Source organism: Equus caballus, chromosome 1, assembly GCF_041296265.1.
Source record: "Equus caballus isolate H_3958 breed thoroughbred chromosome 1, TB-T2T, whole genome shotgun sequence".
NCBI classification, from domain to species: Eukaryota; Metazoa; Chordata; class Mammalia; order Perissodactyla; family Equidae; genus Equus; species Equus caballus.
This window is the reverse complement of record NC_091684.1, coordinates 9816718-9839538: the sequence shown is the minus strand read 5'-3', so window position 1 is coordinate 9839538 and position 22821 is coordinate 9816718. Positions and strand designations below refer to the sequence as shown.

General features: G+C 47.8%; 1 protein-coding gene across 2 annotated transcripts in view; it reads right to left on the bottom strand.

The window, feature by feature from the left end:
* Positions 1-22582, bottom strand: part of CPXM2 (carboxypeptidase X, M14 family member 2) — a 130471-nt gene extending 107889 nt beyond the window's left edge. Inside the window, exons 1-2 of one of the 2 annotated variants that reach the window (XM_014733353.3) lie at positions 22134-22582; positions 12094-12192 (exon numbers count right to left, since the gene is read on the bottom strand). In XM_014733353.3, coding sequence (XP_014588839.2) covers positions 12094-12192; positions 22134-22449 — 415 coding nt within the window. In that variant the 5' untranslated portion in view covers positions 22450-22582. The remainder of the gene's footprint in view (positions 1-12093; positions 12193-22133) is intronic. The other variant, XM_023637665.2, reaches the window with a different exon arrangement.
* Between the last annotated feature and the right edge of the window lie 239 nt (positions 22583-22821).

Sequence of the window (22821 nt, the reverse complement as noted above, 5' to 3'; positions counted from 1 at the left end):
CTTTAATAATAAAAAGGTTTAGCTTTTCCCAGCTACTATATCATACCATAACCAAACTAAGTTTATTTATCTAATTCAGAAAGAGTAGGAGAATTATGCTGAGTGGAAAAAAATCCAGTCTAAAAAGTTGTATACTGTATGATTCCATTTACCAAACACTCCTGAAATAACACAATTAAAGAGATGGAGAATTAAAACCCACAGGCCTTAGGGACTGGGGGAGGGAGTGTGTGGCTATAAAGAGGTGGCACAAAGAAGCCTTGTGGTGCTGGAACAGTTCTGTATCTGGTGGTGTTTCCATGAAGCTACACACGTGATACAACTGCACAGGACTACACGCACACACACACACACACACGTGTGCACACATAACTGGTGGACTCTGAACATGCTCTGGGGGTTGCAACAACGCCTGTGGCCTGATTTTGGTTTTGTAGTACAGTTCTGCAGAATGTCAGCCCTGGAGGAGGCAGAGGGAAGGGCCACAGGGCCCCTTTGTTTGCAACTTCCTGTGGATCAACAATTACTCCAAAACAAAAAGGGTTTTTGAAAGGGATCTGAAAGGAAAAACTTTTATTTAATGTATCTCATAAAATCACCACTGTACAGAGGCAAGGCAGACTTTGGGGAACTCTAGCTTAAAATTGTGCAACTTCTCCCAAACTCATCCCAAAAACCTGTGAAGATGCAGATGAGGAAAGACTCCCCATAGTGCTTCAACCTAACGCCAGACGTGGAAGAATACTCACCACATGGGAGTCAGATGGAGACAGCTGAGGAGAAAAACGGACGACCAGAGGAGGGGCAGAAAGCCCTTCATCCCTCTTGTAGGCCTCCATTTTGAAATCCGGGGTCTGCAGCAACTAGAAAATTGAACGCCCATCTCGAAAGCCCAGATGTGGCGTTCTGAGGTAGCCAGGTGCTCATCTCTCCTCCAGTCAACTTTCCACAACTGTTTGGATCTGAAACTCTCAAAAAACAACTGGACAGGAAGTAGGGGGAGGGCAAAGTGTCACATAGTATGACAGCATGGGGCAAAGACAAGAACACTGATGACAGCATACGTGTCCCGGGTACCCCGTCAGACCAGAGTGTCTAAGAACCAGCGGCAAGGGAAGAAGTTGGCACCTCAGAAGAGCAAAAATATGCGAACGATAAAAGGCTGCTGGAAACCAGGAACTGCACTGGGGGTTGCGCGTGTTGACTGGGTCAACTTCTGTAGATCTGAAGAAGGGCTCAGTCTATCCCCTAATGGGGAAATCGGACTGGACGTTGCCTCATTTGAAGATGAGTAAAGAACAAACACTAATGTATAGTCTGTGAGGAACAAAAATTCCACAAAAAGAACGTGAAAAAAGGAACCTCATCCAAAAGACTTGGAGAAATAATGTACCTTTGAAAGCGCTTTGATGGAATAGCCAGGAAAAAATATTTTCCCAGAAATTGTTCATCCTAAGGACAGTGTAAAAGACATGGCCTCTACCTGCCATAAAAAAGATATGCTGAGGGGCTGGCTCAGTGGCGTGGTAGTTAAATTTACGTGCTCTGCTTCAGTGGCCCAGGGTTCGTGGGTTTGGAGCCCAGATGCAGACCTATGCACTGCTCATCAAACCATGCTGAGGCAGGCATCCCACATACAAAATGAAGGAAGACTGGCACAGATGTTAGCTCAGGGCCAATCTTCCTCACCAAAAAAAAAAAAAAAAAAAAGGTATTCTGAAGTAAATATCATATATAGGATAGAAAAATATTTAAAGTAAGGCCAAATATCAAGAAAACTAAAAGTCCAAAGGCAGAATTAAAACCTACAAGGAAAGATCTACTATTTTTGAACTGGGATCTTTGCCAATACAGTGAAGAAAGATAAATAAAATAATGAGGTATAAGAAATGGAAAGGAAAAAACAAAATAGTCATTATTTAGCATATATTGTGATTTTATACCCAATTCCAAGTTAACGTATAAATAATTATTATTAATAAGAGTTTAGCAAAGTTGCCAGATATAAAATCAACATACAAAAATCAACTGCACTCCTGTATACCAGCAATAGACAGAAAACAGAAACTAGAAACATCACAGAACAGCAATTTTCTAAGAATCAATCTATTAAAAGATTTGCAAGACCCATTTATTAAGAGATATTTTAAAAAGATATAACAAGGGGGGAGATACACCATGTTCATGGATTAGAAGACTCAATGTATAAATATGTTAATTCTCCCTACATTTATTTACGAAATCAATGCAATTCTAATCAAAATTCAAGAGTTTTTGAAGAATCTGACTAAGTGGTGTAAATACGTGTGTGTGTGCACATGCCCGTGCACACACACACGTGTGAACAACGAGTCAAGAATAACCAAAACTTTTGAAGAAGAAGAAGGTCTCACTCTACCAGATATCAAGATTTGTTACAAAGCTATAGTCCTTAAGAGAGTGCAGTATTTCATGTATGGGTAGATAAATGAATTAATGATAAAGAAAAGCAAGTCTGAAAACAAAGTCGTGCACATATGGATTCTTGATAGCCACCAGATAGTGTTAGCACAGCAAAACAGTGGGGGAAACAATTATCATTCCATTCGGGTATTATAAGGAAGAAAATAAAATTGAACTCTAATCTCATATCAAAAATAGATAAAAAACCAAAATCCATTCCAGGTGTTTGAAGACTGAAGTGTGAAAAATAAAAAAGGAAAAAGCAAACTTTTGAAGATAGCATAAAATATCTTTATGATTTTGGACTAAGAGGTATTTCTTAAACAAGTCACAAATCATAACTACCATAAAGAAAATGATTGATATATTTGACTACAATATAATTAAAAACTTCTGTTCATTAAAATAACCTATAAGAATGAAAACTAAGGCACAAAAGCAGAGGACATATTGCCTACCAACATTATAAAGTCAAAACTCATACTCAGAATGAATAAATCTCTAAGGAAAAAAATTAAACAGAAATTTCACCCAAAATAAGATATTCAAATGTATATGAAAAGATGCTCAACATCATTAATAATTAGGAAATGCAAATTACATCACAATGAGTTACCATTATACACTGGGATTGGCAAAACAGTAAAGTCTGATCATACAACAGATGTTCAGGACATGGAGCCATGGAGCCATGGAGCCCCACACAATGCTGATAGGAAGTTAGAACGGCAAGGCCACCAAAGGAAAACAACTGAGCATTTGTTCAACAGTCGAGTTGAACACTGAACTCAGCCCTTGCGTACCTAAGTGTATTATACCTGGAGAAACTCATGCCCACGGGCACCAAGATGTGTGGACGAGAATTCTCATGGCAGCACTTTTCATAAACGATAGAAACTGGAAACAAGTCAAACGTCCATCAACATTAGAATGGATACAGAAATTGTTGTGTATTCCTACGATGGAATCCTATACAGTAAGGAAAACAAATGCACTAAACAAGTACAGTGTATAACAGTGAAAGAAAGATACAAGACCTGACAGAATACATACAGTATTCAGCCAAATAAATTTCAAAAACAGGCCAAATTTCAAACAGGCCAAAATAACTGCTTAGAAATATAAACATAAATAGTAAAATTATTTGAACTAAAGAAACATTATTAACAAATTTGGGATAGAAGTTACCTCTAGCAGTGACAGGATAAAGATGTGACGGGGGAGACTGACAATGCTCTATTTCTTGACCTAGCTGATGGTTAAACAGAGTTGCCTTTATAAATATATATTCAATATGTTTCATGTACTTTTTCTATATGTATGTTTTGTTTCACAATAAAAGTAGGAAATAGCCTTCATGAAGCAGTATGAGCAGAAATATTACTGCAGAAAATCACGTCAATGATGTGCTAACAAATCTGTAAAGCTCTCAGAATGCATATTGAAAGGACAGAAAGCCAAATAGGAAATAGAGAGGATTAACACCAATGTTTTGGGGTTTTTTTTGGTGGGGGTACCTATAAAAGAGACAAAACTCCTTAAACATACTCTTACTATATGACCCAGCAATCATGCTCTTTGGTATTTACCCAAATGAGTTGAAAATTTTGTCCACACAAAAACCTGCACGTGAATATTTATAGCAGTTTTATTCTTTTTTTTTTTTTTTTTAAGATTGGCACCTGAGCTAACAACTGTTGCCAATGTTCTTTTTTTTCTTTTTCTTCTCCCCAAAGCCCCCTGGTACATAGTTGTATATTCTAGTTGTAGGTCCTTCTAGTTGGGGCACGTGGGACACCAGCTCAGCGTGGCTTGATGAGTTGTGCCATGTCCGCGCCCAGGATCCGAACTGGCAAAACCCTGGGCTGGTGAAACCCTGGGCCGCCAAGTGGAGTGCGCAAACTTAACCACTCAGCCATGGGGCCGGACCCTCTAGCAGCTTTATTCTTAATTGTCAAAACATGAAAGCAACCAGGATGTCCTTCAAGAGATGACAGATCAACAAATGTATGTGGTACAGCCATACAATGGAATATTATTCAGTGATAAAAAGAAATGAGCTACCAAGCCATGAAAAGACATGGAGGAAGCTTAAATGAATATTGCTAGGAGAAAGAACCCAGTCTGAAAAGGCTACATACTATATGATCCCAACTATATGACATTTTGGAAAGGACATTTATACAAAACTCCAGAGACAGCAAAAAGATCAGTGATGGCCAGAGGTTCAGGGGAGGGAGGGAAGAATGAATAGGAGGAGCACAGAGGGTTTTTAGGGCAGCAAAATTATATTATATGATACTGTAACAGTAGATACATGTCACTGTACATTTGTCAAAACCCGTAGAATGTACAACAAAAAAACTAAACACTAATGTAACCATGAACTTTAGTTAATAAGAATGCATCAACATTCTTATCAGTTGTAACAAATGGACCACACTAATGAAAGATGTCACTAACAGGAATTTAGAGGAGGAAGGGAGATACATGGGAGCTCTCTGCACTTTCCCCTCGTTGATCTAAATCTAAAACTGCTCTTCAATAAATAAACAGCAAAAAGAAAATTCATCAATGGGCTGATGATGTCTTAAAAAATAAAATTTATTGGAGCCAGCCTGGTAGCATAGTGGTTTGGTTCGCATGCTCTGCTTCCGTGGCCTGGGGTTTGCAGGTTCAGATCCCAGCTGCAGACCTATACCGAACTCACGAAGCCATGCTGTGGCAGCATCCCACATACAAAATAAAGGAAGATTGGCACAGATGTTAGCTCAGGGTCAATCTTCCTCACCAAAAAAGTAAATAAATAAAATCTATCAAAATTAACTCAAAAGGGGGCTGGCCCCATGGCCAAGCGGTTAAGTCCACATGCTCCGCTGCGGTGGCCCAAGTTTTCGCCTGTTTGGATCCTGGGCGCGGACATGGCACTGCTCATCAGGCCACAGTGAGGCGGCATCCCACATGCCACAACCAGAAGGACCTGCAACTAACATATACAACTATGTACCAGGGAGATTTGGGGAGATAAAGCAGGAAAAAAAAAAAAAAAGATTGGCAACAGTTGTTAGCTCAGGTGCCAATCTTCAAAAAAAAAAAAAAGAATTAACTCAAAAGAATAGAAAACCTGACAGATCAATAACCACGAAAGAAAGTAAAGAATTATCAAAGAATTTCTTTTATGGAAAGTGCCAGTTCAAATGAATGCACGCTCTAGTTCTTTCAGACTTTCAAGGAAGAGATCATTCTATGTTCCAGGCCTTTAGGAAGGATGGAAAGAGTCCAAGTGAATGACTGATGGGAAGCTCATTCGATGGGACCTAATAAGGTACAGCCAACCTTTATGGAGTATTTACTGTGTGTCAGCCACTGCTATAAGTGTTTTGTGCAAGTTATCTTATTTTATACTCATCCCAACCCTATGAGTATGTTCAATTATTATCCCCAATTTATTTTTGAGAAAATTGAGGCACAAAGAGGTTAAACAACATGCCCAAGGTCACACAGCTTTCATATATAAAGAGCTGTCCTTCATATATAAAGAGCTCTTAAAAATCAACACACATGCATGCATGCACACACACACACACACATCCTAATAGAACATGGACAAAAAGCTAGAAAAGCTGGTAAAAGCGCAAGTCAGTATAACCCTTTCTAGAGAGCAGTGACCACCCTTGGTGCAGTACCTCATCTAGGAAACAGAAGCTCAGGGAGTAGGCGAGCAAAGACACAGACACGAGGATGCAGCGCCGAACTGCTCACAACCAGGGGAGAAGTGGAAGCAATGTGAATATTAGCTGTGACTCCATCACAAACTAGGAAACAATTTTATAGAGTGCTGCGAAAGAACAGTTGATGACACAAGACAATAACAATAGCGTATTAAATAAGAATAAAAGTTTAAAAAATAGGACTAGTCCAATTTTGCAAAAGGTGTATGTGTGATCTACTCACACAACTGTCATTTTGTTCTTGTACACACACACACACACACACACACACACACAGAGAAAAGATTGGAGAGAGAGACTCCAAAATGTTGACTGTAGTTTTCTCTGGAAGATAAGACTGTGGATTAAGTTTATTTTCTTCTTTCTGTTTTTCTACATCTTCAAATTTTCAACAAGGCGCATTCACTACTTTTATAGTCAATATGTTTAATAAACCAGGAAAGAAATCTATTTTTAGAACAACTTCTACTTCAAAAGAGGATCTCATCACAGAAGCGCTGGGAAGATGGAAAGACAGGCAGAGTCACGGAACAAAACCCCAGGAGTGACGGGAAGCACACGTGCTGGCCCTCATCACGTGGGCTCAAAGAAGGAGCACTGGAATTCCTCCTCCACAGATGGACTGGTGAGACCTTGGTCAACCAGAACCACATTGGGGTCAACTGGGTGACAGAAATGAATGGAGCATCTTATTGCCACCCACGGGCGCTACGGAGCACATCGGAGCTCTGTCCCTCGACCCCTCGTCTGGCAGGTATTTCTCTGCTGGCAAGTCCACAGTGGCTCTGGTTTCAGACCAAGGCTGTGAAGCACGCGGCCCCAGGCTGGCCGCATGGCCCACAGCATATTAATAAACACCCTCAGTTTACAGCCGGCTGCAGCAGGCAGCCAGCCCAGGACCCCAAGTGGAACCCAGTGAAGGCCCTGTGACAAAACCACTGGAGGGACAGAGTAAGTCTCTCCAAATTGTAAAGGAAGGCTAGAAAGGCATGTTTCATTTTAAAGACTAAAGAATACTGTTGAAGGCACGTTTGAGATAGAGAAAAGAGCACGGAGTGGGGGAGCCCTTGGTCGTCCAGCGCCCACATTTCTCAGGCTTCCTAACCAAGGTTTGTCCTAGACAGCGTAGCCCTTTCCCTACTCTGGCCCTTCGCCTCCCCTCTCATTCCAGAGGCATCTGAAATTCAGATGTGACCATTCACCACAGCGTCTGCCCGGCAGCGAGACCATGTCAGCCACCCCTCCTCCAGGGTCGGGAGTCTGGGATCTACTCCACGGCCCTCAGCGGCTGCCCCAGAAGTCTGGGGGAAGACCAGAGAGGAGCCCCAGAGCACCACCTGGCTGCCCCACAATGGGGACAGGCTCACAACAAGGGCTTGGATGAAAACCAAACTGTCTGCAACATGATGGACAGTCCTCACGTTTAAAACACACACACACATTGGGCACCTCAACCCCCAAGCATGGTACCTGGGTGAGGCCTCAGATCTCAAGTCTCATCCAGCCCAGGCATGAGGGAGAAGCACCAGGAGCACCCATTCACCAAAGTGCATCCCGTGTGGGCGGGAGATCATGTTTCTTTCCCATAGATCTTGCTCGGAGAACCGAAGCCAAAGACCACTTCCTGTGGAGGGCCAGCCCTGCTGTTCCGGGTTATGGAGAACCCACTTGAACACACACGGAACACCCGTTCTGTGCCCCAGAACACTCATTCTGGCGCAGGCAGGCGCTCAATAAAAGAATTTGGCATTTTTTTCAAGTGCTGCCGCCAATACTGGGAATATCCTGAGAACCAGACAGGGATCCTACTTTTAAGTACTCACAGCCTCCCAGAGCAGAAGAGCCATGCATAGGAATCCCTGTGATGTGAGAGAGGAGGGGACCAGGACTATGAGGAAGAGGTAGAGGAAATCGAAAGAGAGGTGATCAGGGCAGGCTTCCTGGAGGCAGCATTTGCAAAACCCTGAAGTTCCAAAGCAGGAGTTGGCAAGCTAGAGCCCGTGTGAGGGCCAAATCCAGCCCAGCCCCTGTGTTCCTACGGCCCATGAGATAAAAATGGTTTTTATATTTTTCTAATGGTTACACTTTAAATGGTTATTTAAGAACCTACATAATATCCTTTGCTTCTTGGCATATAATTTTTACAATCTGATCCTTCAAAAATGTCTGCCAACTCCTGCAACTAAGACACAAAAAAATCCCAAGATAGCAAATAAAAATCATAGCTAATGTCTGCTGACAGCTCACTGTGTGCAGAGTGTGCTATTCTGCAGACCCTCTTCCATCTCCACAGTAACCCTGCAGAGGAGACATTACCCCACCTCACAGGGGAGGAAACTGAGTCAGAGAGAAGTTAGTACTTTGCACAGAGCCTCACAGCCAGTGAGAGCAGAGCCTGACGCCAACGCTGTGCCCTTGATCACCGACTTAGATGCTGTCCAGTTCCCAATGGAGGAAATCCGTGAGCTGGGCTTGCAGCACAAGACATGCATAGGGACAAGCCCTTGTCTGGCCCGAAAAAAAGGGGAGCAGAGGCCAGAAATGAGTCAAATCCTAGTGGGCTCTGAATGCTAAGTAGGGAATTATTCTGTAACCAAGGCATGGTAAATGACATGGGTGTATGGCAATTTCACTGCAACATTGTTTATAGTAACAAAATATGTCCATCATTAGGTGGTTAAATAAATTATGGAACATCCCTTCAAGGGAATGCCATGGAATCTTTTAAAAAAATGAGGATCTTCCTTATCTTCACTGTATTAGTCAGCTACTGCTGTGTAACAACCACTCACAAACTCTTAGTGGCACACAAGAAGCATTCACTTCTTAGGCATCTACAGATGAGCTGGGCTCACCGGCAGGCTCTGGGCTACAGGTTGGGCCCATACGTGCTCCACTCATCTCTCGGCCCCCAGGAGCAGTGGCCTAGGCTCGTCCATTCTTCTTGTGGAGATGCCAGAGGGGCAAGAAGCAAATGGACACAAGCAAAGCCTCTTTAGCCTCCTCTCACAACTGGCACCTGTCACTCCACCTCAGTCTATTGGCTTCAACAAGGCACAAGGACCAGCCCAAAGTCAAGTGGTTTTCACCTTTTGTGACAGGAACTGAAAAGTCACACAGCAAAAGGGGTGGAGATGGGGAGTGATGAAGAACCAGACCAATAATTCAACCAAACACAGATATTGTAATGGAACAACATCCAAGATGAAGTTGGGGTATTTGCCACAGCTGACGCTGCTCCTTAGTCATAGTGACAGCCATGGACATACTCTCTCCCTCAGAGGGGAAGTTCCCCAGGGTGAAGTCCACATCTGACACAAGCCCTTTGATGCCATCCACTCACGAAACTGGTTGTGGTTAATATCTGTACTGCTCACCACCTGGAAAACGATGCAGGTGACATCTGTTCCACCTGCCACCTTGCGCATGATGTAGGTGACATCTGTTCCACCTGCCACCTTGCACATGATGCAGGTGACATCTGCTCCACCTGCCACCTTGCACATGATGTACGTGACATCTGTTCCACCTGCCACCTTGCACACGACGTAGGTGACATCTGCTCCACCTGCCACCTTGTGCATGATGTAGGTGACATCTGCTCCACCTGCCACCTTGCACATGATGCAGGTGACATCTGCTCCACCTGCCACCTTGCACACGACGTAGGTGACATCTGCTCCACCTGCCACCTTGCACACGACGTAGGTGACATCTGCTCCACCTGCCACCTTGTGCATGATGTAGGTGACATCTGTTCCACCTGCCACCCTGACTCCATTCTGCCACATCTCCAGCAAGGCCCCTTAGTGCGACCTGAGGAGACGCTGAGAGGAGGATGGACGCAGGGTCCTGAGCATGCCCAGCTGTACATCGGAGGCCCCGTTCTGCCCAGCACTACCCCACAGGCCTGTGTTCCTAACTGCGATGCCACCACCTCAGGCACAGCACCTCCCTTCCTCACCTCTCTCCCTCATGCATTTGCACATCAGGGGCCCCCACAGCTTCTCTGCCCTCCAAGGTCGTTGCCCTCAACTCTTCAACTGTATTTTAACAGAAGAGCAACGTAAAGTAGTGTCACAGACCAAAACCACGTCTAGGATGCTCAGGGACTCAGAGCCATAACGGCTGCTTTTGAGATCAGCCATCCCAAGCTGTTCAGACAGAGCCCCAAGGCCAAGGTCAGGGGCCAGCATGGGGTGGGGGGAGTGTACATGTGGCAGAAAGGAGGCAAGTTCAGACTTCACTGTGCATGTGTGTGCATGGAAACGGCGCTTGAAAACTCTTTCTGAAAATATCCTCCAAAATTTTAATAACTTCCAATTCTGGTAATGAAGAACTAATATAATTCAAACCACCCCTTGTGCTGAACCTACTAAAAAAATCTGGACAAAATATTTTTTTAAATATGTTTCAAAGCACTTAAGAATTTGCAAGAAGTGAAGAACTCCCAGGCCAGATCTGACGGCAGCAAGAACCCAGCAAGGTGAGGCCAGCAATCGAAGCTGCTTTAGCCTGCTGGCATTTGCCATCCCGAAGGAACAGCAGGGGTTTTATCAGCCTGCTGGAGCAAGGGGACAAAAAGTCATGGCCAAGGCCCATCCACAGCGGGGAGTGTCATGACCACCCATTTAGTCAAAACCCCAAAGGACCACACTATCAGGGGGACCCGGCAGAAACACAGCCCCAGCGTCGCACTGTGTCCTCAGATCACCCACCCGATACGCAGGGTCCTCCTGATGGCAACGGGTCCAGGACATGAAATTACAGTGCAGCGAAAATGGAATGCAATTCTCCTTTGTTAAGTGATCGCAGAAAGTCATTGCTGTTGGACGGCTGTTTTTACTTTAGGATGCACTGTTAGTCGTATCTACGATTTCTTTGATGGTGAATTCTTGATTAGAAACACAGCCCAAATCATTACACCATGCCTAAGGGAACATGTGACGCCCTTTGTGACAATCAACTCTGTTACACGGTTTACGGGCTCACATGGCAGCTGAAACGGATTCTGCCTCTGTAAATGGACATTTGTGAAACATTCTGTTGATTTTAAGCAGCTATACTGCTAAACAGAAAATCTAGAATCAGAAAATCTTGGGCTCGAATCCCTGTTTTGCCACTTACAAACTGCATAACCATAGACAAATGACCTATGATACCGAGTCTCATTTTCCTTACCGGTAATAATAATCATAATAATACCCACAATACTCAGAAGGGCATCGGGAGACGTCAAATATGAAGTCCAGTGCCTGGCAAACACTGAAACTTAAGTGCTTAATAAATGGTGACATTACTAACATTAGCAGAAATGTGATCCTAAATACCATAGTTTAGAGTAATGAGAGATACAATAATAATAATGGTAATAGTTAGTAACAGCCAATAGCTACAGCTAGTGGGCCAGAGTCCGCCCATGAGTCTAGAACTAACGGCTTCAACCATCCAAAGGCAAGTTATTGAAGGACCACTATTCTTACAGGACAGTTAGACGCCAGGCCTAGCATCTCAGGCTTTGGAAGTAGAAGACTTCATCTCTGACCCCAGAGGCCCCTGGTTCAGTTGGGAGCTAAGAAATGCACGCCCAAGGCTGAGGGCAGCTATGTGGCACTACAAAAAAGGAAATGATGCCTTCGGGGAGGAGGAGAAGGGCAGGGAAGGGAGCCAAGAGCTCCGGGACACTCAGAAAGGACTTAAGCAGAGCCAGTCAGGAAAGTGTGGCTGTGTGTTACTGTGCACCGTGGGAGAGAGAGCGTCTGTGCATGGCTCCACCCCATACGGATGGTGCAGAAGAGGCAGCAGGCCCCAGGCAGCCCAAGCTGGGGAACCTGCAACCGGCTGCTGCAGCGGGGGCCCGTGTCCTCCCCGGATGGCAGACAGATCCAGGGCAGGAGGCTGTCCGCAGGGCCTCACTCACCCTCTCTGACATCATCACGGGCCACGGGGATGCTGTGATCATCACTGGCAGCCTTCTCAGAGCTCTTGCTTCTCACGCCTTTTCTGTTGCTATTTTTACCTAAAAAGAGAGAGAAATGCTTTGACTTCCAGGTATGTCCAAGTCATCCCAGGACAGCGAGCACCTGACCATCTTCTCCTGCAACGCAGCCGTCTCCACCCTCTGCCTCCCCGGTCCCCGGTGACGGTCCTTGTCAGATGCTCATGGCTGAAGGGAAGGAAGCGTGTTACTGTGAATAGCCAGGGAAAGAAACACCCTAATAAAACAATGTATACTGGCAGGTCCTTACCGTTCCGGGACTACAAAACGCCCTGTGACGGTACCTTTGACCCTCACTGGGGCCCAGAGAACGACACCACGTCTGTCAATGAGACGGAGCAGGCACTCTGGACTTTGGACCCCAGAGATAGATTTCCCACCACGCCGAGCTCCTCCCACCTAACTCTCTCCAAGGCCCTGGCTGGGTACCTGCTGGGTGATGATGCTCCCACCAATTGGAGGGACTTCTTTTTTTTTTTTTTTTTAAGATTTTTCTTTTTTCCTTTTTCTCCCCAAAGCCCCCCAGTACATAGTTGTACATTCTTCGTTGTGGGTCCTTCTAGTTGTGGCATGTGGGATGCTGCCTCAGCGTGGTTTGATGAGCAGTGCCATGTCCGTGCCCAGGATTCAAACCAATGAAACACTGGGCTGCCTGCACCGGAGCGCGCGAACTTAACCACTTGGCCACGGGGCCAGCCCCTGGAGGGACTTCTTATCAGAGCCTAGGAAGCCTCCTGCTCATGCCCCACTGACCCGCCCCCCCCAGTTTTCTCTCACACTGTGCTCCCTCCCCCTCTGCTCTAGAAACACTGGCCTCCTTTCAGCCTTCAGTTCACGTTTTCTCCCCACTAGAACTTGGCATGTGTTGTTCCTTCTCCTGGAGGACCCTTCCATTCAGTCTCCAGCTAATTAACTCCTACTGATCCCCCAAATCTCAGCTCTGCCATCCCCTCCTTGAGATGGCCTTCCTCAACTCCTTACATAAATCAGTGCCTCCTTTGATGAGTTCTGATAACACCTGTCTTTAGGCAAGTTGCCTCCATGCAGAGCCTGATGCAGGGGTTCAGTACACATGATGTATTGAGGGAGGGCAAAAGGAGAAAGGGAGGGAAGAAGTAGGATGGGGAGAGGAAGGAGCTAAGCTAGGCTGTGTTCTCAATCAGAGTCTGACTCAGCGGGATCCCATGGGGAGCACTGGAGTAGGAACTGCATACAGTGTTGTCCCCACCTTGAGACAAGGGGTCACCTTTTCTACTACAGGTTAGCCTCTGGCTACAGACTGATCAAGTGGGGAGGAGGAGATGGAGCCTTCCAAGGGCAAGGCTTCCAGAGAAGCTGTGAGCAGTCATAGCCAACACCCAGTAGCTGGGGGATGGGAGCCCCTGAGGGAAAAGAGGTCCTGGGTAGGCACCAGCAGCCTCCACTCAGGTGCCACACACACCTGTCCTGTGCAGCATTATCACACATGTGTAACACATGTTGGTCTGTTCATGGGGTCAGGAACTGCAACTGGCTATGCTCACTGCTCTCTCTCCAGAATCTGGTACATAACAGACTGTGACGAATGAATGAATGAATGAATGAATGACCAAACAGACAAAAACAAGAGGAGGGGCAGGTCTGTGGAGAAAGATGCTTAGTTTGGACTTTATAAAGCAAGCTGAAATACCAAAAACATCTAGTGGATAGTGCCAATTAATGAAATCATTTCAGAACGTTTTATAATCACCAAAAAAAAGGCTGTTTATCAAGCAAACCTTAAATCTTCCAAAAATTCCAGGGGTGCCCTGGGCCCAGCCAAGGGCAATCCTCTCTCCATCACAGTCTTGGGTGATGCCCACAGGGAGTGTCTTTCATTTTTCACGTAAGCTGAAAAGTCACAAAATTAAGTGTCCGCTTCAGGTCAAGGAAGTCACTAAACCAAAATGTTCAGAAAAGTTGGAGGAGAAAGGTTGACCCAGAGGACCTGGGTGTGTCTGACATCAGCCTGATGTCACCTTGGCATCTCTCCCACTGCTGTGGGTAGGAAGGTCAGGGCCAGCAGACCTCCAAAAACAGCCTCTTCTGAAAGAGCCTGACCAAGGTCTGGGAAGAGCTCGATTGTTCAAAAACATGGTGCCATAACTTTTGAGAAGGCAGACTCTGATTTGGCAGAAAGATAAGATGTTAAGGAAAAAAAAGCTCTACAAAATATGCGAGGAAAAAGCCAAAGTTCTGGGAACAAATGTTCCATCCCATCCCTCCTCGAAAGTCGGCATTCGTTGCAAGCTTTCTTTCTGCCAGGACAACCTCTCAGGAGCTCCATCGACAAGGAGTAAGAGTCCAAGAGTGTGGCCCACTGATGCCCTCAGCCTCAGCGCCATGTGCCCGATCCACGCCCATGATACCAGTGTTCCCGCTCAGCTCCGGGAATCCAGTAAAGGCCTGGAGAAGGGGCACACATGTTACCACCTCTAAGAGTTTAATTCCCCAGGGGGACCAACATGTGGGGGACAGAATCTCCAAAGGCAGTGACAAAGGAGCAGAGACAACAGGCAGGGCCCTGCCACCTTCTCTGGGGAGGAAGCGGTGGTTCCTGGTTCCACACAGGTCCATGGAGCTGGTCCAGGTTCTGCCACCGCACTGACCACGGCGGGACCTCGTGTGACCCACTCCACCTCTCCACGCTCCGTTCCCTCTGCAGTACCACGAGAAGACTCGGCACCTGCCTCGATGGAATTTAGGGGGAGGAAATAAACAATACATAATATATGTCAAGTGCTCAGGGCAGTGCCTGACCTCAGGAACCACTGAATAAAAGACAGCATCCATCTTTTCATCATTAATATTATTATCAAGCCCCCACATGTCACAAAGCCCCACTCCAGCTGCTGGAAGAGTAACAGCCAACATGTGGAGTGTGATTCATAATTGACAAGGCATTTCCACAGATTATAACGTTCGATCTTGGCCAAGTACCCATCGAGGGCAGGAAGCTTACTATGAACACTATGTTACAGATGGGGATACTGAGGCTCCGAGGGGAAAAGAGACCCACCCAAGGTCACTGACACAGCCAGGAGGAGGCAGAGCGGGAGACTGACCGCACGTCTCAGCCTTTCCCAGCCCCCTCTTCTCTGCAGCAAGAAGGCAACAGATGGCCTGTACAGATGAAAGAAGAGAGTAGAGTGGAAATGGTGCACAGAGAAGGAGCCAGAATCAAATCAACATCTCCATCTGGGCTTCACGACAAAACTGAATTCCTTAAAAGTAGCAAACCGAACTGCCAGTGCAGGCCACATGTTCTATTCTGGTCTATGGTGATAAATAGAATGCTTCTTGGTTGATAGGAAACTATTTTTTCCCCTCCCTGTACAAGGAGCTTACAGTAGCAACCCCCCAGAAACTGAAGAATTCTTTGCTGCATATTTGCATTTTCCCCAGGAAATTCCAGCCCAACCATCTGCTCGCTCTCTCGCTCTCTCTCTCTCTCTCTCTCTCTCTCTCTCTCTCTCTCGTGAAGGATTCAGCCAGGGCTCTAAGTTCCTTGCTTGCCTCCTGTTAAGGAGCCCACATGAGGAGGAAGGTCTCCCCCAAATGCACAGGGGGCTCTTGGGGGCTCCCCAGAAATGCAGCCTTGTGGCATCGGGACAGATGGTAATTAGAGCTTTTTAAACACCACAACACATGCACATCTGCAGAGACCTCTGGCACATGAGAGCCAGGAGGACTCTGCAGGTGACGTGACAATCCTAAACAAAAGTGGCTACAAATGCTCCAGTGGGTGTTAGTGGGGAGAGGGCCCTGGCGTAGGGAGGGAACAGCCTGCGCCCTGCAACAGCCAAGCTCCTAGTGGACACAGGCTTCCCAGGGCTCAGGTGAGTTCTGAAAGGCAGGCTGAGCGGTTGAATGAGGTGCCAGCTTCCACTAACCAGCAACCTGGAGGGTCTGGGGTGGAGAAACGGGCACCAATACAATTTCCTAAGTACCTTTTACGAGGGCTAGACCAAATCAATCAACCAACCAACCAATCGATCAAACCCCCCCCCCCCCCCCCCCCCCGTCTCTGCTTTGTCTTCTCTTGTCAGTCTCTGCCCTCCTCTGGGCCAGCCTTTTGTGCAGAAGACTTGATCTCCATCAGGGTCCCTGGGGCATGAGGGACAGCCACTCCCAGCCTCTGTGCAGCAACGGCCACCTTCCTGACTTACAACCAAATAAGGGGCTCAGAACAGCAGCAGGGGCATGTGCAGGGCACTGTGATACCTGCCTGTCTCAGTCTGGGTTCCACCTAGAAAAAGCCTGAGACCAGGTCCTGGTGCAGGAGTGTATCCAGGAGGAGACTTCATGAAGCATAGGTGAAGATGTGGAGGGAGAAAGACGCCAGTCACCCAGATTGCACTGTTGAGCAGGACCCACTGGGACTCAGCCTGCTGGGAACTCTGGGGAACTGGGTGGAAGGTGCCTCTGACCCATCCCTCCGAAGGCTGAGAGGCCGCACGCTGACCCACCCAACCTCACACCCCCTCGGGAAGCGTGGCTTATTACTATTCCCGTGTCACAGAGAGGAGTCCGAGGCTTGGAGAAGTCACATGTACCCATGAGAGGGACAGCCAGATTCTGATCCCAGCTCTCTCTGAGTCCTGAACAAACTTTGCCAAACACCTACATGTGCCTAGCACAGATCGAGTATACCATGACAATCTGTGACAGCAGAGCCTTAAATTAACATTTGAAGGTGTTTCGTTCCCCTCCAACCATCGTATGATGCCTGGACAAGTAGCCAACTGGCTGCCAGCCAGTTAGGAACATGAGCCCTTCCCAGTTGCCATCCAAAGACACCCCAATTTCATGGGCTTCATGATCCCAGAGCACCAGCTATGGTGGCAGGGACCTGAGAAGGCCATAGAGGGCACAGCCATTGCTGGAGTCACCAAACCTGAGACCTCAGGCTCCCTGATCCCCCAGGGACATCCATTGGAGACCTCACCTCAAAACTCAAGGGACCATGGACCAGGTGGCCATTGTCCCAGCAGTGAAGTCACCATCCACCATGAGATCTGGCAGCCAAAGAGACTTGAAACACATGGAGACATGATGGCTATTTCGAAGAACCACAGCATCCAATCCCACTTCCCCAAACATGGGAGTGTTCCCCGTTCACTATCCAGGCACAAACCCTGGGTTCTGGAACCATGGGCACAGGCGGGGGGATTTGCCAGCATGAACAGTTGACTTTGGAAAGCATTTTGGAAAGAGAGGTGGTGTCTTAGAAAGCTGCTTGCTGATGTACATGAAACGACCTTTTTTATAAAAGTTCCTTTCCCTTGGAATTTTGTAAGGAGTTTATCTGGACAAAACACTTTGAATTTAACTCTTCAAGCAAGCACATGACATCATGATATAAAGATTTCCTGTTTTTGTTTAGCTGAGAGCGTTGGGATTACTCTTAAAATACATATTGACATATTTACAAACACATCCTCCCAATCCTCACACTCCAGCTTTGCCCAAGAGAAGATGTTTCCACCTAAAGGCCAAACACAGCAAGACGCCCCAAAGAGAGAGGAGGCAAAGCTTAAAAGTGAAGCTCTTTCCAGCAACTGGCTTGCAGCGCACACAACAGAAAGGTCTTTGTTTACAACCAAATATGCTCAAATAACAACTCTTGGTCACTCCCACCCCCTACCCCACCATGGCTGGAGCACAACACAGCAAAATGCAAACTCGCGGATTCTGGGCACAGACATGCAAACAAACGTGGCTTGCTGCCCACTCTGCAAATTCCACGGGCTCAGGACTGTGGACCGGGACCGTGGACATGATGCAGGCATGCACATATTCAAATGGTGGCGCATTCTCGCCAGTCCTTGAAGAAAGCAACAAATAAACAAATCAGCACCCAAAAGTTAAGGTGACATGACTTCACCTATTTCTAACCAAGGCACAATGATGGGAAAGAAAAAAATCTTAAATCACTTAGAGTCTTGTTTATTAACTTGTTTGTTCCTTCCTGCCACTTGGGAGGGAACAAGTAAGGGAGTTATATACAACTATGGTTTACTTCTCTGTTCCATTTTATTCTCTAAAAAGAGATGGCTACAAACCAAGGTCATCCATTTGGAGATGACATGCAAAGTAAGTGCACCCCAATTCCACTGCTGTGCGCAGAATGTGGTCCCTTATCTTACTCATCACCCTGGAATAATGAAAACTGGAGACCTCAGACTCACTCTCTGGATCCCAAAGCATTACCACTGCAAGGATTTAGGAACTACCGAATTTGGCTAGAAACAGCTGAATATGTGGAACTAGAGAGAAGCACGTTGTCAGGTCCCCACAAGGAACAACATTCTAGCCATCAGTGCTGATCACCCAGTGAATGGGCAGTCTTGGGAGGTGGTGAACCCATCAGTGGCAGTGTGAGAGCAGAGACTGGGCAGGCCACTCTTGAGATTGTGTAGAACAAGAATTTGTACACAATGACCACTTAGTTTCCTTCAAATACTAAAATTTGGGGATTAACTGATTTTCACAATAAGGACCTCAGAAACTGTATAATATGGAGTCCTACTCAACCTCAGGAAAGGATTCCACAGTTCTGTATCCTGATGGTGGTGGTGGTTCCATGAATCTGTACATGTAATGAAATTGCAGAGAACTACACACACACCCCCACGAGTGCATGTAAAAACTGGTGAGATATGAGGTATGCAATCTAGTTAATAGTATTGTACCAATAACAATTTCCTGGTTTTGATATTGTATATAGAAGTGATTCTCAACCCACTGGGGACATTTGGCAATGTCTACACATTTTTCGTTATTGCAACTGGAGGGAGGGTGCTACTGGCATGTAGTAGGTCAAGGCTAGGGATGCTGCTAAGCATCCTGCACAGCACGGGACAGCCCCCTCACACACACAAACACAATTGGCCCAAAATGTCAATACTGCCAAGGTTGAGAAATCCTATATATAGTCCTAAAAGATGCTATCATTGGGGGAAGCTGGGCAAAGGGTACACAGGACCTCACTGTACTATTTTTGCCATTTCCTGTGAGTCTATAATTATTTTAAAATAAAAACTTAAAAAACAATTTTTTTTTAATCCCACTCTATTCAGTATATCAGGGCTCTCCTTCTCTGGGAATCTGTCAGCCACTTATGGAAAAATGCAATGCTCTCAATTAACCAAAGGATTCAGCTGGCCAAGCCATTCCCGGAAAATGTCAGCACAGGACGTCCATGGCACATTTCTGTGGCAGCGTGAAAGAACAGGCAAGGGTCAAAGCCAAACTCACACCAACATCAAGTCCCCAGTGCCCTTGGCTCCTTAAACAAATCTTCCTATGAAATTAAGACGAGACTCCCTCCTGGAGCCTGACACACAGACCATTTGCCTTCCATCTTCCCTTGATCCCAACCTCTACCCAAGGCTACCTGGAAAACACTTTATCATCTGCAAAGACAAAGCAGATGATAGACTTTTAAGTTATTATGTATGCTTTTACATTCTTATTCATCTCTAACCCCTCACTCCTGCCTCACGTACCATCCCCCCGGTCGGTGAAGCCGAGTCCAGAAGTTCACCTTAAACACTCCAACCATGGCACAACGTTCCTTCCTCTGTAAATGCATTCCTAAGATATTATGACAACCTGCTCACGAAATGGTCCGAGGCAGAGATGAATGCTTTTGTGACATCACGAGCAGTACCTATATCAGGCCAACACTTAAAGCGGGAAAAAATAATTTTCTCTTAATACAGTCTAAAACTATCATTGATTGACTCCCCTAATCAAGGTCATTCTTAAACCAATCTCCCAGACTTGGGATCCAGCATGGAGGGTTCCACTGGCCAAGTGCCAAAAAAAAAAAAAGGACAGGAGTTGAAAGTATGTGATGAAAGTCACACTTAGCTTGTTATAGTTCAGGGTGCTCTAAAAAGCCCCAAGAATTCATTAGAAATGTGGCAGGCCTGGAGGAATTCCTCTGGAAGGCCTCGAAGATGAGTCTCTGGAATTTCCAAGGACCTGTTTTCAGTTTGGGGATCAGCGACCCAGCCCTCAGTACACCTGCAGTGACATTCTCCAAGTCCCCCAACTTCTGTGCACTCCCCGAGGGTGGGAGTGGGGCTGTCTTGCTCTCTCCACTCCCAGGACCTCACCCAGCACCTGGGGTTGAGCGGGTTCTTGGTAACAACCTGCAGGATGACTGAACAGTTCACAGAAGGGCTAGCACACCCATGAGTGGGCACACTGGAGCTTATGTTGAAAAGCTTGTAGGACAAGCGGCAAAGTGATATGAGGCAGCAGGTGCCGGGCTTCCTGTGCAGATGAAGAGGCTGAGGTCCAGGAAGCTGGGTGCTGAGCCTCAGACCTGGATGTGAAGTGTGGTCTTCAGACTCTCAATCTGGGGCCCCTTTCACGTCGTCCCCAGGATCTGCCCAGTAAATACCAGAACCCAACATACATGTCTCCCACCCCACCCCACCATGCCCAGTGCTGCACTAAACACATAGCAGATACTAAAAAACAAAAACGTGCAAATTTGATTCAAACTACCAAACAAAAAAGGCCTTGAGTTAAAAAGCAAAGGAGTACTGTCAAACCTCCAAGCCAGCGAGTGACACTGAGCAGGTTGCTTAAACCGTCAGAGCCTCAAGTTCCTCATCTGGAAAATCACAAGAATACCGGCCCCTTAGAGCCACTGAGAGAATTAAAAAAGTTATACATGAAGCTCACAAACAGTCACAAGGTTCTACAAATAACTGTCTCTTCCCACTCCTACTCCTGTTATTAATCCACTGTGACTTTTACGAATCTTAATTCCCATAATTCCCCAGAAAATATGTGAGATTCTGGAAGCTTCTGTTCAGGGTTACACAACTCATGGAATTGCCTGCCAATTTACAGAGTTGCCCAAACTCAAATACAACAGGACCACCCCCACATATGTGCAAAGGGGCTGCTGGGACGGGTCCACACATTCAAGAGTTGTGTCCCCATCTGCACCCTGGGAGTCGCTGCTGACTCCCATGAAAAGTTTAACCAAACCAAGGCGATTCCTTCCACGCCAGCAGCTGCCCAATGGGGCCACCAGCACGGATCTGCTTTCAGTCTCCTTTCAGAGACTTTGGCCACAATCCTGCACACTTCTCAACCTTGAAATACTAGGACCACCGCCCTCTGCAACTTGAGCAAAGAACACTCCCAACAATTAAGAGAAAGTCCCCCTTCAAAGGAGTGTAAGAAACCGAATGGAAGTCATTTCTCCAAGACGGGACTGGCAGACACTGGGGATGGATTCGAGAAGCGTGTGAGAGATGGACGGATGACACCACGCCCCAGGCTGCCTGGCGCTGCTGGCCTTCCCCCACAGCCTGCACCTGGCCAGCTCCACCGACACCAGAGCCTGCCTGTAGCCCGTGGCTGTGCCACCCTGTCCCAAGTGGGCAGAGGACTCAAGGGACCCATAGAAAGTGGGAGGGAGGGAGCTGAGAGGGACACGGGCTGGGTAAAGGCCCCTGTGGAGCTTTCCCCAGAAGGCCATTGTGCCAAAACAGACCGGCCGTCCACATGGCCAAATCGGAAATTCACTCTCGGGAAAACGCCCCGTACGAAGATTGGAAAAGTAGGCAGAGAAGGAAGAAGTGGCCGGCAGAAAGATCCTTTGCCCAGTAAATCTCAAACTTGGAGCAGGAGGGACCAGCTCCCCAGGCAACTTGGCAGCTGCACAGCTCTCTCTCCACCTGGGAGGGAATGCTGGTCACCTTTAGGTTCCGGGAAGCCCCGAGGGATCAGCAGGACGCGCACAGCAGTCTCCAGGGAGGCGGGGGGCCAGAGATGGGCAGGCTCGGGGGCTCTCTCATCCCAGACACACGGAAAGGGAAGCCAGCTGTCCCCTCAGACCCAGCGGCCACCGCTGGGAGAGGCGCGCGGCCACGGGCGCCCCCTCGGGCCGCCCCGCGCAGAAAGTTACTTACCTGGGGGAGAGGTCTCTGGAGCCAACTTCTTCTTGGGCACTTTCTTGGGCTTGCTCGCCTTCTTGGGCGGCCTGTGCTGGGACGGGCGCGGCTGCCGCTCCTCCTCCCCGTCCCCCGCGGGCAGCGGCGGCGAGAAGGGCTCCGGCTCGGGCTCGGGGTTCGGGCGCGCGTGGTAGGGCTCCCGGCTCCAGATCTCCTGCACGGAGTAGTCGGGGTCCTCGAGGACTGCGCCGCGGGCCCCGACCCCGGCCAAGGCCACCGCCAGGAGGGCGAGGGCCGGGGCCAGGGCCAGCGCGGCGGCCCCCCGGCGGGCCATGCCCGCTCCGCCCCGCGCCCTGGGCAGGGTCACGGTCGCCGGGAGCGCCGGGCGGGCGGCGGGCGCGGACAGCGGCGCGGGGCAGGGGCGCGGGAGGCGGCCGGCCGGCTGCGCGTGTGACCGGCCCGCGGGGCTGGGCTGGGCTGGGCTGGGCCGGGCCGGGGCGGGCAGGGGCGCGCCGAGGCGCGGGGCGGGCGTAGGGGGGCCGGCCCCGCCTTTCCTTCTCCCCTCCCTTTCCCTGCCAACCCCGCGGCGGCCGGCCCTTGGAGGCAGGTGTTTGAGGCCCCTTCCATCCCATCAACTGCCTCCAACCCTCCTCCCTTCCTCGCACCCCGAAGCCGGCCAGTGAAGTCACTGCTGGGCCCCTGCTTC